The sequence below is a fragment of the Fusarium fujikuroi genome, chromosome FFUJ_chr02 (assembly GCF_900079805.1).
Source record: "Fusarium fujikuroi IMI 58289 draft genome, chromosome FFUJ_chr02".
Lineage (NCBI taxonomy): Eukaryota > Fungi > Ascomycota > Sordariomycetes > Hypocreales > Nectriaceae > Fusarium > Fusarium fujikuroi.
The window spans coordinates 3,732,042-3,748,936 of record NC_036623.1 but is presented as its reverse complement, the minus strand read 5'-3'; the positions used below and the strand labels follow the sequence as shown (position 1 = coordinate 3,748,936).

General features: G+C 48.8%; 5 protein-coding genes and 1 non-coding gene, besides 1 other annotated feature; 5 read left to right on the top strand and 1 right to left on the bottom strand.

Moving 5' to 3' along the window:
• Window positions 1-194: 194 nt before the first annotated feature.
• FFUJ_04181 (uncharacterized protein) lies at window positions 195-2,648 on the top strand (the record flags this gene model as incomplete). Its single annotated transcript, XM_023572565.1, has 1 exon — window positions 195-2,648. One exon carries the CDS (start codon window positions 195-197, stop codon window positions 2,646-2,648), a length of 2,454 nt encoding a protein of 817 aa, XP_023426666.1.
• Window positions 2,649-4,531: 1,883 nt separating this feature from the next.
• Window positions 4,532-8,457, top strand: FFUJ_04182 (related to myosin heavy chain; the record flags this gene model as incomplete). XM_023572564.1 has 4 exons in its annotated part: window positions 4,532-7,954; window positions 8,007-8,147; window positions 8,238-8,308; window positions 8,364-8,457. The coding sequence occupies 4 exons, from the start codon at window positions 4,532-4,534 to the stop codon at window positions 8,455-8,457; spliced, it is 3,729 nt and encodes a 1,242-aa protein (XP_023426665.1).
• A 788-nt stretch (window positions 8,458-9,245) lies between these two features.
• On the top strand, window positions 9,246-11,660 carry FFUJ_04183 (related to glucosidase II, alpha subunit; the record flags this gene model as incomplete). The annotated part of the gene is made up of 1 exon (XM_023572562.1): window positions 9,246-11,660. The coding sequence occupies one exon, from the start codon at window positions 9,246-9,248 to the stop codon at window positions 11,658-11,660; it is 2,415 nt and encodes an 804-aa protein (XP_023426664.1).
• Window positions 11,661-11,792: 132 nt separating this feature from the next.
• FFUJ_scaffold03.rrna3 lies at window positions 11,793-11,908 on the bottom strand. The gene has a single exon (XR_002792829.1). It is a non-coding gene; the product is annotated as a ribosomal RNA (ribosomal RNA).
• Window positions 11,909-12,552: 644 nt separating this feature from the next.
• FFUJ_04184 (related to Mal63p, YPR196w and Mal13p) lies at window positions 12,553-14,138 on the top strand (the record flags this gene model as incomplete). XM_023572561.1 has 3 exons in its annotated part: window positions 12,553-13,316; window positions 13,367-13,811; window positions 13,863-14,138. 3 exons carry the CDS (start codon window positions 12,553-12,555, stop codon window positions 14,136-14,138), a joined length of 1,485 nt encoding a protein of 494 aa, XP_023426663.1.
• Window positions 14,139-14,405: 267 nt separating this feature from the next.
• Window positions 14,406-14,489, top strand: a tRNA (tRNA-Asn).
• An 813-nt stretch (window positions 14,490-15,302) lies between these two features.
• On the top strand, window positions 15,303-16,419 carry FFUJ_04185 (uncharacterized protein; the record flags this gene model as incomplete). XM_023572560.1 has 2 exons in its annotated part: window positions 15,303-15,415; window positions 15,468-16,419. 2 exons carry the CDS (start codon window positions 15,303-15,305, stop codon window positions 16,417-16,419), a joined length of 1,065 nt encoding a protein of 354 aa, XP_023426662.1.
• Window positions 16,420-16,895: the final 476 nt, after the last annotated feature.

Here is a 16,895-nt window from a genome sequence, read left to right as displayed (position 1 = left end):
GTTGTTCACCACTTCAACTCAATCTTGAAGCTCTCGGCTTGTCTCGCACTTGTCTCTACATCGAAGGAGCTGAAAGGAGAGACTATCAGAGAGTTTATTACGTCTCTAAACCGCGATTACGTCGATATCCGTGGACGCGCTGCCTTGGCGCGTTCGGCACTCTCAATAACACAACACAATAACAAAACCTTGAGATGGTGGTACAGTTGCGGTCCAGGGGTAAGGCCGGTGGATCATCAGCTGAGCCTGAAGCGACAGGAAAACCGCGGAAACGTACTAGAGGAGAGAAGTCAAAGACATCTTCTGCGCTTAGGCCAAGCATTGAAGTACAGATTAATGCATCAGGGTCGAACTCAAGTCGACAGTCAACCATTCATGCAATTCCGCAAGATCAACCCTCAACCAGCCTGAGCCGGGTAACGAGATCGAAAAGAGCCAATACTCCTCATGAAAAACTACCCTCACCCACTCCGAGAAAACGTCCCGCCCCGGACGCAGGTTCCACGCCCCAGCGTCATTCTTGTCGCAAAGTTGCGCTGAAAAGTGCTGAAGAGGATGAACAACCTCCGCCGAACCAGGAACACGAAGAGGCTTCGGAAGCGGAGGAAAATGCCCTACCGGAGCGCCCGGACTTGATAAATATCATCAATTCGAACATCCTAGATACCAATAGTTCTAGTAACAAGCTACCCATCGATGGCGGATTACACCCAGGGAGAACTGGCAGGAGGATGCCTAGGGCAAAAGTTCCTCAGATTGCAGACTCGAACGAAAATATCGACTTTGGCGACATGCAGGAGCAGGAACCAGACACCGCTGAAAGTAATCAAGCGTCAACTCCAAGTCCCCAGCAACCAGTAGCACCACATGAAGAACAACCAATATCCGGTCAGGAGGCTCCGCCGGCGACGCAAGTAATGGCACAAATTAATGCATCTTCCCACAAGCGATCGTTACGAAAACGCAAACGGCAGAGCCAGAAACCGACTTATGGCACACCTGGTTATAATGCAAGGGGCGCGTCCCCAGAGCTTGGTTCAGCACCTCCTCAGGCGCCAGCCACAGAGGAATCAGCGTCACAGCAGGCCCACGCTGGGGTTGATGACTATGAAGTTCCGTCTGACAGAGAGCAACGAAGTCAGCCGATATTGTCAAGAGGGGAGAAGGAGACCCACGGCACGCAGGCTGAACATAGACGGAAAAGTAAACAGGGCAAACGAAAGAGAAGTCAACATGAGCAACAAAGTGGGCAAACACCAACACAGGCCGAGGAAGGGCCAGAAGAAGAGAGAAATGGAGAGGGTACCCGAAAGAAAGATAAGAATGGAGATCAAGATAGGGAATATGAGAATGAAGATATAGACTCCGACGGTGATGAGCCGGCAGCAGAACATGAGCTTGATATATCGGATTTAACTGAAGATTCGTTGCTGCTCGACGAACCACCGAGTGGTTTGCAAACAGCGCTCCTAACCCCTACCGCCTGGGTAAAGCGAGATACAGTACAGAAACTTGTTTGGTACACAACTTTCTCAGGGTGGATGAATGGAAGAAAGTGGCAGAAGGATGCTCTCGAGTCCGCAAAAACAGCTTCTGAAGCATTGGGAAAGGGCGGATGTGTGCGATCGAGGCTTATCTTGGCCAAACTTTACAGTCTCTATGAACTATGTAAAGAGATCCCGTCATCATCGATATCACAGCAGTTGGAATATATTCGCGAGCACACAGCCCAGCTCAGCAGTTTATACACTACACTTCGCGTGGCTATTGACGAGTTTATTTCATCCATCAACGCAATAATGGAGCAGGGCGATGCGAAGCAAGTGGGCAGTGGTTTTCGATATGTGACAAAGTTGCACAGACGCATCATTCCTATGCTGGTTCTGGTATTAGATCGAATTTTCCAGGCTGGATGTGGAAGACCTGGTGAGAGTACCAAAAAGCTCGGAGTTCAAAAAGGAGAATTTACAGTGTACACACTAGAGCCACTGGAAAGGACTGCAGGCTGGGTCCAAAGACTCTCCCAGGTGGTGGAAAGCTGGTACGAGCTTCATCCTCCCCGAAGAGAACGTGATCAAAGCGAGAAGTCTAAGGAGCATCGAAGAATTTTCGGGGAAGCCACAAAGCAGCTCAAGACATCACTCGAAAAGGCCAGAGAAAGCATTGATGCCATTAAGAGAGCGCCGATCCAACGAAAGAAAGTTATGCAGAAGGATGAGGCTATTCGAATGGAACGCGAGGCTGAAGCGCAGCAGCGCAGAGACATGCAAGACAGGCAGATGCAGCGCTTTCTACAGTCGATGCAGAAGGTTGAATCATCTCAGGCGCGTCCGCCCACGATGGGCTCATACCGGCGGGCAGTGCGCAGCTACCGCTCCGTGGCTAGTCAGTCAGGCTTGATTAGATCGCAAGAGCCGTCTGATGATGATTATTTTGAGAAGCATGGCTGGCACTACTGGGAAGATGATCATCTCTTAAGCTTGATCCGAACCACATCCCACCCGAACTACGAGGTCTTCCACCAGATCCTTCCTAATCGAGATCCTGATGAGCTGAAAGACCGGTCAAATTATTTGAGGATGATTATGCGAGACAAGTACGAGCGGAAGGGTATCCAGCCGCCTGGATGGTGTGTTGCTGAAGATTGAGACCAAGATCAGGGACTGTTGGAGTTGGGAGCATTTGCTTTTACGATACCCTGAACAATGCCAGATACGCCTCTTGAAATTCAAGCGGACTTCATATGATTAATGAAAGAACGTTTACACATATATGCATTTTTATGGCAAAGAGTATTATTACCTAACGTAGTACAGAACTGGCATTGATGGCGAATCAGTCATGATGAACATATCAAGGCTCTCTTTGATGACACCAGGAGCCAAAAGAAGCTGGTATTGATTGTCAGCAGTTGAGTTGGTGTGCGGATAACGTTTCATGTCCTTCATGGACGCCTGAAGTCCTGCCAACGGCGTAATGCCACATCATTGACTCCCAAGGTAGCATTATCTGTCTATCACATTGACACATTCGGCGCATCAAGAACAAAGCATCCGTGATTCCGCCAGCACATGCAAACTTGGGCGCCCTGCAATGGTGTGGTGATTTAGACACTTGGCCTGTATCAGCCGGAACATATTGCATTGACCTTTTGGGTTCTTGTATGACTGATCACAGACGTTGGAATTGGTTGAAGCGCCTTTAACGCCACATGTGATGGTGAAGGGACCACGCTATTGCCCAGGTAAGAAAAGCGGCGAATCAGGTCTAGGTCATTTGGGGTAATAAGTCAACAGATCAGGATTTATTTTGGCCGTCTTCACGCGTTTTCCACGCGCCGCGGGAGATTTGATAGATTCAGCCACGAGCATGGATTTCGCCCTTTGATTCTTTGTCTTTAGGCTCCTAATTGACCTGAACCAAGAGAATATGAGGTTTAGGATAAAGTAGCTCAAAGATCTTCAGGCTTCTGAAAGCTACCCAGGTCGTGGCTTGCATTAATTGCCGTGCATTGCATATAGTGCCTTACTTAGGTCCATACAGCGGGTCGTCGCATGCAGAACCAGATGTTGCCCAATGTCTAGGGCTTCTTTGGGGCATCTCAATGGCCAGACTGATCTTTGCCTTGCCGTAAAGGATAGTGCAATGTTTCTGGTCCAAGACATCGAATGGCAGTCTAATGTCCGCGCAGTAGCGAGAGCCATCAGTCATTGGATCTTTAACCAGGAACCAAAACCAAATGGATGGATGGAAGCCACCCGCGCGTAGCCCAAAGACCCCTGATTCGAAGCGACAGTGGACGAGGAGCCCCGCCCCCCCTGGAACGGTCGCTACAGTCCGACCGCTGGGGACCATCAGGGCCCTGGGAGAAAAAGCAATGTTAGTGGCCGGTGAAACTCCACTTTCACCACTGGGACTGGGTGCCTGTGTGGAAATGGGAAGAACAGCTCAGGATATGGATCACAAGGTGATAGACCAAGAGGTACGTATCCATCCGCAATCTAATATCCCGTCCCATCGACAAGACAGCTCAGCTTTCTCTTTTCCCTTTCCAATTTCATCTCCTCTCCCTCTAACAAGAAGCTTGCGAACAGCGTCAGTGCAGGAGTCATTCTCGACTTCTCTAACTGCTTCATTGCATTGCATTGCATTGCCTTGCTTCTTTCTTCCGTTCCTTAATTCTATCTGTCTTATACTCCACCGTTGTAAACGGTTTTCTAGCTGCCAGCGAAGCGCGGTTTTGCTGGATAAAAGGAGTCCAACTCAAGGTGAGATTAACCAATTCCTAGCGGCTGATACCTACATATCCTTGCCAAAAGAGCTCATGGCTCGTGCTGTTTTCTCCCCTGGCATCTCTTGATTATCCTGGGATGACAGTCGAGCTTGGTTGTTGAACGACTGACTTAAAAAAAAGTCCCGTGCGACATCCATATATAACCTATCACGGGTACACTTCTCTTTACCTTCTCTTTGCTAATATTTGCTTTTCATATAGAACTTTATTTTTAATTACCTTTTCGATCCCGCAAACATGTCTGAGTCCGAGAGCTTTGACGTTGTTCAGCACGAGGAAGCTGTCGCTTCTCAGTCTGATGCTGCTGCCACTGAGCCCGAGAGCCCTCAGGCAACCGCTCCTGCGTCCCCCGAGACTCCCAAGGAGAAGGCAAAGGAGAATGGAGAGTCAAAGCCAGCCTTAAAGAAGCCTACTACAACCTCCACGACGGGTACCCGTCGACCTGGCTCTACTTCCACCACGGCCAAGCCTGCTGCGGCTAGCACTCGTGCCCCTGGCGGTCTGAGCAAGCCCCCAACCCGACCTCCTGCCTCGGCTGTTCGCCGTCCTGCGACATCGACTTCTAGCGCGAGCCACCGAAGCCGACCTAGTATGAGCGCCAGCGAAGATGATAAGAAGTCGACTACCTCCACCGCTTCTTCTGCTCGCAGAACAAGCTCTATTGTATCTAGTCCAGGCAAGACTGCTGAGCGAAGGACCGTTGGTACTACAAGCTCGACAACTGCTACTCGACGGCCTCCGTCGACATCCACCACGGCCCCACGAACTTCTACTACCCGAACGGCAGCTAGCCCTAGCACTACCGCGACACGAACCGCCGCCACTCGATCAACGGCCGCAACACCCACCGCCAGCAAGCGCCTCTCTACTTCGGGCTCCTTGACTGCTGCTTCCCGAACTGCAACTCGACCTGCTGCTGCTTCTGCAGAATCTGCCAAGGAAATCGAGGCCCTCAAGGCCAAGCTGGCGGAGGGTGAGAGCGAGATCGAAGCTCTCAAGGCTGAGGTAAAGAACTCGGAGGAGAAGATCGCTGAGCTCACTGAGAAGATTGGTAGGGAGGCGACCCCTACCGAGACTGACGCAAAGCCTATTGAAAATAATGACGAAGTCATTGCCACTCTCAAGTCTGAGCATGAGTCTGCAATCACTGCTCTCGAGAGCCAGGTTTCTGAGGCGAATGAGAAACTGCGTGCTGCAGAGAGCGATCTCGAGAAGCTTCGAGCTGATCTTGATGCTGCTGTTAGCGCCAAGGAAGCAAGCGAGATTGAGCTCGACTCATTGAAGAAGCAGCTCGAGGCTGCTCAGGCTGAGAATGAGGAGAAACTCAAATCTAGTCAGGAGGCACTCCAGAAAGCCATTGAGGAGAATGCATCCAAGATCGAGGAGTTGAAGGCTGCCCTTGAGACTGAGAAGACATCTGCCATCAAGGCTCTGGAAGCAAAGCACAAAGAGGATCTTGAGAAGGGCCAGACTGACGCTTCCTCTCACGGAAATGCTTTGGCTGAGCTCAAGGCTTCCCATGAGGCCGCGACTGCTGAGTTGCAAAAGAAGATCGACGAATTAACCTCTTCGCAGTCAGCCCTTGAATCCGCCAACGACGACAGACTCAAGTCTGAGCAGGAGGAACACAGCTCCAAGATTTCTGCTCTTGAGGCTCATGCCGCGGGGACTAAGGCGAAGCTGGAGGCTGCCGAGAATGATGCCGAGGCAGCCAAGTCTGAGATCCAGTCTCTCAATGGCGAGATCACCAAGCTTCAGTCCAGCTTGTCCGAGAAGGAAACTGAGCTCGAGGCTGCTAAGCAAGATCTTGCTAAGGCTCAAGAGGAGGCTGCATCCCTGAAAGCTGCTGCCGAGGACGCCCAAAAATCCCTTGCTGAGAAGGAAGAAGAAATTGCTAAGGTCAAGGAGATGCATGAGGAACGCATGAAGAGCATTTCTCAGGATTACGAGACCGAAATCGAGTCTCTTCGAGGAGACGCCTTCTTCAAACGCAAGTACGAGGAGCTTGAAACACAACACAACGAGCTCCAGACTTCCTCTTCAGAGGCTGCTGAAGGCCACGGCAAGGCTCTTGAAGCTGCTAAGGCTGAACATGCTGCTGCCGTTGCTGCTTTGGAAGAGAAGGAGGCCGAGCACCAGAAGAATCTCGATGCGCTCCGTGCCAGCCACGCTGAGGAGCTCGAGTCTGCAAAGAACTCTGCTTCAGGAGACCACGATGCTCACATTGCCGAGCTCGATTCTCTCAAGGAGAACCATGCTAAGCAGTTAGAAGTGATCAAGAACGAAGGTGCCTCTACCCATGCTGAGGAACTTGAGTCTATCAAGGCTGCCCATGCCAGTGTTCTAGAGGCTCTTAAGAAAGAGCACGACGAGGAGAAAGAGAAGCTTGTTGCCGGTCACAAGAGCGAATTAGCTTCTGTCAAGGATGCAAGCGAAACGACTCATGCTACTGAGATCGCTAGGCTCATGACGGAGCTTGATAATGCTAGGGAGTCTGGCGAGACTGCCCATGCTACTGAACTTGAGTCTCTGAAAGCCAAGCTTGAGGCCGAGAAGGATGCTAGCGACAAGGAGCATGCTGAGGCTTTAGCCAAGGCTCAAGAAGGCATCGAGGCTGCCAAGAATGCTGGTGATGAAGCCCATGCTGCTGAAATCGCCAAGCTTAAGGCTGACCTTGAGACTGCCAGAGATGCTGCCAAGAAGTCGTTGGAGGCTGAGTTGGAGACCTTGAGGTTGGAACTCGAAGAAACCAAGAAGGCCGGCGAAAGCAAGCACGCTGAAGAACTGGCCAGTCTTAAGGCTGAGCTTGAGACCGCCAAGGAGGAGGTTGAGAAAGCACGCGAGTCCAACTCACAAGCCATTGAGATGGCCCGATACGAACTTGAGCAGAAGCATGCCGATGAGGTCGAGAAGCTTCTCGGATTCAACAGCGAGGTCATTGAGCGCATGAAGCGGGAAGGTGGCGATGTCAAGAAGGAACTGGAGGAGATGACACTGGCGCACACCAAGGCTATCGAGGATATGATGGCTGAGCACAGGAGCAACAACAGCCACCTGGAGGACAAGCTCGCTCAACAGGCTGCTTCCAACGCTGAACTTGAGGCTTCCTTGGAGGCTGCTCAAGAATCTCTTGCCAAGGCTCAACAGGAAGTTGAGGACCTTTCTCAGCGACTTGCTCAGGAGAAGACCGAGCGATTCACTGCTCTTGCTGAGCTCGAGGAGGCCAAGAACACCAAGCCTGACACTTCCGAGGCTGATGCCCTCAAGCGAGAGCTTGCTACAACCAAGAAGTTCCACGAGGATGTCGTGAATAGCCTTGATATGGAAATCAAGGGGACACAAAACATGCTTGAGGAGCGAAGAAGCGAGCTTATAGCCAGCCAGAAGCAGGTTGAATCTCTGACCGAGGACCTTGCCCTGGTCAAGAAGGAACTCGAGGCTTCCAAGGCCGAGGCCGAGGCGAGCAAGAAGACTGCCAGCGCTGATTACCAAGATCTAAGCGATAGCATGACTGCACTTGTTGAAGAGGCTACAAACAATACCAAGGACCTCCAAGCCAAGCTGGATGAAAGTGTGGCCAAGGTCGAGGATAATGAGAAGAAGATCGAGATATTGGAAGCTCAACTCAAGGTCAAGGAAGCCGAGATTGCAGAGGCAAAGGTACAGGTGCATTGAGAAACCCGTAAAGCAATGTTGACTAATATGTGAATAGGCCAACGCTGCCGTTGCCAAGCCCAAGGGTCTCTCGGCCAGCAGATTTGCCAACGCAGATGACGGCGACAACGCTGCTGCGAACGAAGATGCAGCGGAAGGTGAGGAGATTGACGACCATTCCTCAGCAGCACTTGCTTCGGTGCGAAAAGCCCCTGCATGATGCACCCGCACGAGACCCAATGTGCCATGCGGTCTTTTTGTCAGTTCAGGGCTAACATATGGATTGTAGATAAGTAAGGCGAGACTCACAGTCAAGCAAATGGATACCCTCGATAGGGAAATGAGGGATCGCAACTTGCTGTAAGTACATGATGGGACTTGTACGATCTAGACCACGAAGCTGACAAGCTACCAGGATATTGAAGTCTATCACGGATGTCAAGTCGCCAAAGCTGGGTAGTGAACATCATTACGAGCAACAGCAATTCGAGCAGTCGCAGTTCAGTTAAAGGAGACATGGCAAACGACGAATTTTCTATTCTGCTTCTATGGTCACTTTACAATTTAGTTCTCTGTAATACCCGCGGCCTGTCTGCAGAGCTGCAATTTTGCTTATTGCTTTTATTACTTGCATACACAACATTATGGGGAAGAGTCACAGGATATGTGAGATGGGAGGAAGATGGGGATGGAGATGGTGTTTAGACCGTCCTTGTGTCAACATGTAACACAAGAGATGGTGCGAGATACATATACGTATGTACGTACGACAATGTCGAGGTTGACGATACCCTGCTTTATTTCAATGCATTTGTGCTGTATTTTGTGACTGTGGTTTCACGATGACTTTTTAATCGTGGCACTGACTGCAAGGTAGCTTGGCAAAAATGACCAAGTTACCACTGTAACAAACTGCACTACGGAGTACAGTCAGTCAGTACCTACCGCTAGCCATTTCGCTTTGACGCTGCATAACATCTTCACCAATCGCCAATTATGCCGAATAATTCACCCAAAGAGCGGAGACAACGCCATTTTCCTGAGACACAATGACGTTGCTCAGAGTGTGAGTATTGGGTGAGCTATGTACGGAGTATGTATGTATGTATCAATGTGCTGATAACTGCCGTTCCCCTCACAACAATTCTCTCATAATCTCAACATTTATTAACTCAGCGGCTGTGGTTCCTCTTACACGACCCTTTCTGAGGAAGGACATATATATAAACCGCCCAGACCTGCCCCCATTTCATCAACTTCAACTTTGCTTGACACAACTTCGATTAATCACTTCAATATGGAGGGATACGCTATTCCTACCAAACCTGTCGCCGACAAAGACTCAATCGTGTCTGGTAGTCAATGGCGCTTCACCCTCATCAACGACATTGTTCTCCGCTATGAATGGGCCGAAGATGGCGTCTTCGAAGATCGCCCATCCACCTTTGCGCTCAATAGAGAATTCCCTACTCCAAAATTCACAGTCTCGGATACAGAGGATCAGCTAGAGATAAGAGCAGATGCCTTCCAAATCACATACAACAAAAAGCGCTTCGACAAATACGGTCTTGTTGTTAGCTTCAGTAACAAGAACACCCTCTGGGGCGCTGATTGGCGATATGGTGAGACACCCCAGAATCTTGGTGGCACAGCCAGGACGCTCGATGAAGTGAATGGACGGTGTGAACTTGAGTCCGGTATCCTTTCCAGAGCGGGATACTCGGTACTCGATGATAGCAACTCTATGCTCTTCGACTCTTCTGGATTTGCAGCACCGAGACGACCTGGAGATCGAATCGATGGGTACCTCTTCTCGTATGGCTACGATTACAAGGCTGCCATGAAGGCCTTCTTTGCCATTTCTGGAAAGCAGCCTCGTCTCCCTCGATGGGCACTCGGCAATTGGTGGAGTCGCTACTATCCTTATACTGATGAGGAGTATCTCAGGCTCATGGACAAATTCGAAGCTGAGAAGGTCCCGCTCTCAGTCGCCGTCATCGATATGGACTGGCATCAAGTCCACGGCGATCACATCCCGCATGCTGGCTGGACGGGTTACACGTGGAACAAGGAACTCTTCAAAGATCCCAAGGCCTTCACCAGAGCTTTGCACGACAAGAAACTCAAGGTTACCTTGAATGATCATCCACATGCCGGTGTGCATCACCATGAGGATCAGTATGAGGCAATGTCCAAGGATCTTGGGCACGACACCTCTGACAAAGCTCCGATTCTCTTCAACCCTGTCGATCAGAAGTTCATGCACTCTTACCTCAACACACTCCACCGAAGTCTCGAGAACGATGGCTGTGATTTCTGGTGGATTGACTGGCAGCAAGGTCCATACAGCCGTGTCCGAGGTCTCGATCCTCTTTGGCTTCTCAACCATTATCACTTTCTCGACAATGAGAAGCAAAATGGGGAGGGTAAGGCTATCATCTTCTCCCGTTTCGGAGGTCCAGGCAGTCATCGTTATCCTGTCGGGTTCTCAGGTGACAGTATCATGACTTGGGAATCTCTCGAGTTTCAACCTGAGTTTACAGCTACAGCGTCCAACATTGGCTATGGGTGGTGGAGCCACGACATCGGTGGCCACATGGGTGGTTATCGTGACGACGAGCTTGCTACTCGATGGGTACAATATGGTGTTTTCTCGCCTATCATGCGGCTCCATTCCCAGATGGGCTTGTTCACTTCCAAGGAACCCTGGCTGTATCGCCCTGAGTTTGCGGAGGTGATGCAAAATTTCTTGCGGTTCCGTCACCGGCTTATCCCATATCTTTACACCATGAACTGTGCTTCATCGTCGAGCGATGAGCCGCTTGTGCAGCCTCTATATTGGAAGTTTCCGGACAGAGATGAAGCATATGGAAAGCCAAACCAATACTACTTTGGTTCAGAACTAGTGGTTGCACCCATCGTGAAGCCCCGCGACAAGAGAACGAATCATGGCGCCGTTGATGTTTGGGTACCTCCTGGTCGACATGTTGACATCTTTACTGGAACTATATACGACGGGGACCGGGACATCAAGATGTTTAGAAGCATCAAGAACATGCCTGTTCTTGCGCATGAGGGCTCCATCATTCCTCTCGACGCGGACCCTACTCCTAGCAATGGTGGTGAGAGCCCTCAGAACTTTGAGGTTCTCGTTGTTGTAGGCAAGAATGGCAGGCTCAAGGTTGAGGAAGAGCTTGATGAAAATGATAAGATTGATAAAGGGAACTACAGCGAGTCTCCCATTCTTGGCTATTTCCAGCAAAGTGGCAGGCTCTACTTTGAGCCCAAGGGCAAAGCTTGGAGTATCAAGTTTCTATCTATCATGGAGGTTCCCAAGGGTTTCAAGGTCGTTAGCGGTGTCACTGATCAGACAGTTCTTGACGTCAAGCCATATGTCGAGGATTATCCCAAGGTGCCTGGGCTAGTCGTCCAAATCCCTGTGCTTCCCGATAAGTTGGATACGGTGTCTATCCAGCTGGGCGATGAGCCCAAGTTGAGCGTGCTTGATCCGTTGAAGCGTATCCAGGACCTGATCCAAGACTATCAGATGGACATGTGGACCAAGGAAAAGCTTTGGGGAGCTGTCAAGGCTCCCCAGCCCACGGCGGTCAAGGTTGGACGTCTGATGACTTTGGGACTGGATGAGGAGTTGCTTGGACCGGTAATGGAGTTGCTCATGGCTGACAGCCGCTACGAAACATCCTCCAGCTGATTACGCTGTCGGATTCCGGAATTTGCATGGGTCAGCCAACTTACGCAAGAGTTTCTCAATGTCCAATGCCTTCACACACACACTCACCTTGCGCAAAACAACAACCAGCATAAGACTCAGAAGACATAAAAAGACATACAACACCAGGTATTCGCTGGTCGTCACCGACCCAACTACTAATCCGGCGCTTTGCAGCTTGACGATGGGGGAGCGGACGGGACCCCGTATTCTCTGCGAGCTATGGTCGTATGTGCTGGTTGATGGGCTTGGATGGGGTTAAGAGAGGCAAGAGTTGTCAGTTGATAGATAGGTCGATGCTCTCAAACGATTCAATCTTCTCGTAGAGAAAGCGGACAATAGATAAGTAAATCAGATCAACTATCTCAAAGCTCAATTACGTATTCTGCTCGGTGTTATCCAGACCCAATCGTTATTCAATGCCACTAGACGTAAGGTATTTGGACCAATTGGGCATTGATAGTCACTAGTAGCACAATATGAACAAAGGAAACAGAGCTGATGGATTATTTCATATGGATAACGTTATTCTCTTGGACAGGGACTAAAATGAAGTGGTCCAGGTTAGCTACTAACCAATAAGCGAGCCCTTCAAATATACGCCGTAACAAGTCGACTCCTCATAAAGCATGTTGCATTGCTTTCATGCAGGCAAACTGCCAATGTTAGTCCATCTGAGCCCTGGGTACTTCTGCTCAATTCAGGCTGTTGTAGTCGTGTTCTGCAGTAAAACGTGAGAGGTACATCTCAGCAAATAGTAGACTCCGGTGGCGAGTGGGGCAACTCAACCCAGACATCGTCACTTTCTGACCTCGACTCAACCTCAATCGAGCTTGACTCATCAACTCGATATCCAATCACAATCACGATCAGGATGACAACGAGACTTAGAAACGCAAACCCTTGTGACGGCTGCGCCTTACGTCGTGTTAAATGTGAAGAAGGAAAACCATGTCACGAATGTCGACTCAGAGGCATCGAATGCACCGCCTTGAGAACCCGTAAGAAGCGTGGGCCAAAGGGCGGACCTCGAAGCACAACCAAAGAAAAAGTCGAGAGATTTCAACAGAGCATCAAGGAGACTCAACCCTGTATCATTCAAGACGATGATCAGTCTCATTCCGACCCTTCCAGCTCTGTACCTCTCCCGCCTTATCGCTTACCACTCTCTAAATATCAACGTTTCCTCCAAATCTCAAAACGACCAGTATCTTCCATTTGGATGGTCATCAACCCCGACCACCTATTTACAAAAATCTCAGACAATCCCAACGACTACGAGTCTCATGCTCTAGCGGCTGCACTGTGTGCTGCCACCATAGCTCAACTAAGACTACCAGAACATGCTGGCCCACGAAACGCCCCTTCATCTCTTCAGTTTGCTACCGAGTGTCTTCAGCTAAGAGAGCTTTATGATTACCGAGAGAGCTACAGTCTGGCCTCTGCACTTATACCTTTCTTTCTTCATGTTTACCACTCCAATGGCAATAAGCTACGAACTGCTGGCCTATTTCTGAGAGAAGCTGTGACGCAAGTTCAGCTCATGCAACTTGGTTATCCTGAGACGTATTGCCATCTTACTAAGCAGGAGCAATCACTTCGACTTCGTATATACTGGCTTGTTCTCATCACTGAGAGGTACAGTAGACCTTAAACTTTCAGTCATGCTTGCTGACGTTTTGTCTCAGAACATATTCTGCACAGCATGGTTTACAAGCGGTTCTGCAAGTCATAGATGTATTCCCAGACACGCAAGATGACATGGCAGATGAGCAACGAATGCAAGCTTTCATCTCCCTCACAAGACTCTTTGCATATCTCGAAAGTAACTTGACAACAATTTCATCAAACCAGCAGCCCCTTGAGAGGCAGAAGCTGGTATCATATCAAGCCGCTCTATGCCTAGACGCACACGACCACGCTGCTCGTGAAGCTCAACGGGTTGACTTATTCGTCACCCGCCAATGGATCAGACTCATTCTATGGGAGTACACGGCTCGCCACTTTGCAATGTCGTGTTACCCAGATGACGAAGCTTTCTCTCTTTTCCTTCCAGTCAAAATCGGCCACAAGATGCTCTCACTTTTTTCAATGGTGACAAATTCTGCCATCACAACCCACGGATACGGCATTGTAAGTGACAAAGGGAGATAGTTCGTACTGGAATTGACTTTGATATTACAGGAACTTAAAGTATTCCGATTAGCAGATGCAATGCTTGATATCGTTGCGTGCACACCATTTTCAGCTCATGGAAGTAGTATGCTTGTTGGTGCAGGAGAAATCTTGTACTCGCTACAACACGTACTGCACTCTGTTGGAGGGCGAGACTCTGGTTTTCTACACAAAATACAGAACCGAATGTCACAACTGGAGTTGACAACTGGATCATGGCCATATCTTGCCATATCAGACACAGTGGATGTGATAGAGGAGATAGAGAACGATCAAGTCTTATAATAGTCTTTTTTGTAATAGGTTAATATGAACACTGGGAGTTCGAACCGAGAGTATTCTCAAATGATATTCAATTTACGAATTATATGTTGCCTAGTATGAATAGTTGTAATTTAACTATTTACTTTGGTTTTTTCTAGCAATTCCTCGCATGTTATAAATAATTCAAATAAAGTCCAGATGAAGAAGAGTGTTTGTTTTACGCAAGACGTCGACAAACTGTTTCTTGTTAGGTAGCAATAATCGGCTACTTGTTATCAAGCGAGCTTATCCCCTGTGGCTTAGTTGGCTAAAGCGTCCGACTGTTATTCATAGACAATCGGGAGATCGGAAGTTCGAGCCTTCCCGGGGGAGTTCTCTTTTGTTGTTCGTAACTACGATGCCAAATTACTTTTTATTTAACTTAATAAAGATAGAAAGTCAGTTTTAAATTCATCTTCTTTATTGGTTTATAGAAAGAAGCTGTTATGCTCTCTGGTTTTGAGGCTACTTATTGGTCTCAGGTAAGTAGGTGTTGCAAATAGTCGTCCAGACAGTTGAGGTCGAGGTGACATAGTGCGCTTCAGTACAAGCAATATGTAGCAATTGATTGAGATAACTGATGTTGTGTACGCTGCTAAATCTGGAATAATTCCCTTTCCGAAAAATATAACCCTACATGACGGATTCGAGAATCTGAGAGATTGTGCTCAAACCGTTCTGGTCCCACCAGAGCGCTACATCTACCTGAATACAGCCGACACAGCCAGAACTAGACCAGAAGCAGTACTAACCGATCGCTCTAGATAAGAAATACCAGGAATAGACAGACACCAGAGGTTCAGCCGTGAAGGAATCAATGGATTCAAAATGAAGAGTCAGACCAATGAACAGAAAATGCTGTGTTGCCAAGGGTCCACATCGACAGGCACAATCGCCAAGTCTAACTCAATCTGTCGCTACCCAGCGCTCGCTCGCTGTAGGGCTGCTAGCTTACCCTCAACGGCTGTGGCTGCGCCTTGTAACAGATGGGGGGGATGCAGGGCAGATCAAGAGATGGAGGCAATGACGAACGCAGTTGATGTTTGAGCAAGTTTATATAAAGACGATGCTGTTCATTTTGAGAGTGAACTTTGTTGAAGCCAAGCCCTACAAAACACTGTTGACTTATACCACCTACACTACACCATGGCAAATCCAACAAAAGACAATCTCTATGGCTACGATGCCAACAAAATCCTCCCCATTATTGCTTCGGTGATAATAGGAATATCACTCATAGGACATTATGTCCAGAACACGTAAGTCGTCGTCTAAGATGGATAAGTCCACCCAGATGCTGATTCGAGCCAGTCGATACAAGTTCTGGCGGGTTACCTTCTTCATGTTTTACGCCGGCCTGTTCTTCTGCATCGGATGGGTAGTGAGAGCCATCTCAGTACGAAAACCAGACAGTCTTCCGTTATACATGATCTCGAGCATCTTCATCTATCTCGCTCCTCCGGTATACTCAGCTGCCGAATACAACACTCTTGGTCGTCTGATGCACTATCTGCCAATGCACTCCATCATCAACCCGAACCGAATCGTGTACATATTTGTCTTCTTGGGTTCTCTTGTTGAGGTTTTGACTGCCATTGGTGCCTCATGGATGGCAGCTGGTAATGGCCGACAGGATGAGGAGCGACTAACTTCTGGTGCAACCTTCATGGCCATCGCGGTGATTCTCCAAGGGACAATCGAGATTGGCTTCATTGCCATGGTTGGAATTCTCCATAGGCGATGCGCCAGGGCCAATATGTTGCCTTCAAACGTACGAACTTTGTTCATCATGCTCTACGGCACGTCGATACTCATCCTCATCCGCTGCGTCTTCCGCGCCGTCGAGACCTTTGAGCTCAGGGATATCCTTTCCAGCGGAGAAGACAACAGTAACGCACTCATGAAGCGTGAATGGCCTTTTTATGTCCTGGAAGCCATTCCCGTCGCCCTTTATACGTACTGGCTTAATATCATCCACCCGGGACGATATCTACCTCACGACCAACGTCAATACCTCGACTTCGATGGCAAGACAGAACGCATGGGCCCAGGATGGATTCATAAACGGCACTGGGTGATGTTTATCGCAGATCCGTTTGACTTTATCGGGATGTTGTCGATGAAGAATAGAGATCCTTATTATCTTCGCCCGAATGAGTGGCCTGAGACGGACAACTGTTTTGCTCAAGGCAGAGGTTCCAATGTCAAGCCGGGAAAGTACAAGGCGCTTTCCAAGAATGAATTGAATGAGTCGAGTGTCTGATGTAATGGTCAGGGGTGAGTAGATCTCGATGGGGACCGTGTTTGAGATATATATCCTCCTGCATAGTAACCCTACGTATGTACTTCTCTTTTTCTTTTCGAAGCGTCTGTATGCAAGATAGATATGATGGCATGAATTCATCATAGTTTTAGTGTAAACATATGTCAAGTTTAGGCATACTTTAGGATGTATTTATGGTGAGATTGATTGATAATGCCCTCAACTTCTGCCACTTGGTCAGATAGATCTCGGCGTCTCGGTAAAAACAACACATTGGGTTTTTTCCCTTCTAGGCAGAATAGACTCTAATTGCCTCTTATCCAATATCAACTCTCAATGAATAAGCCATTTAGTATATGCTTTTATCATGAGCCAACCATTCCATGGTGAGATTAGTCTTCTTTTATCATGCTTAGTCTACGCTTCTGTCGTCCCGACTTTCAGGGTCGAGATGCATGCAGACGGGAATAAATTTA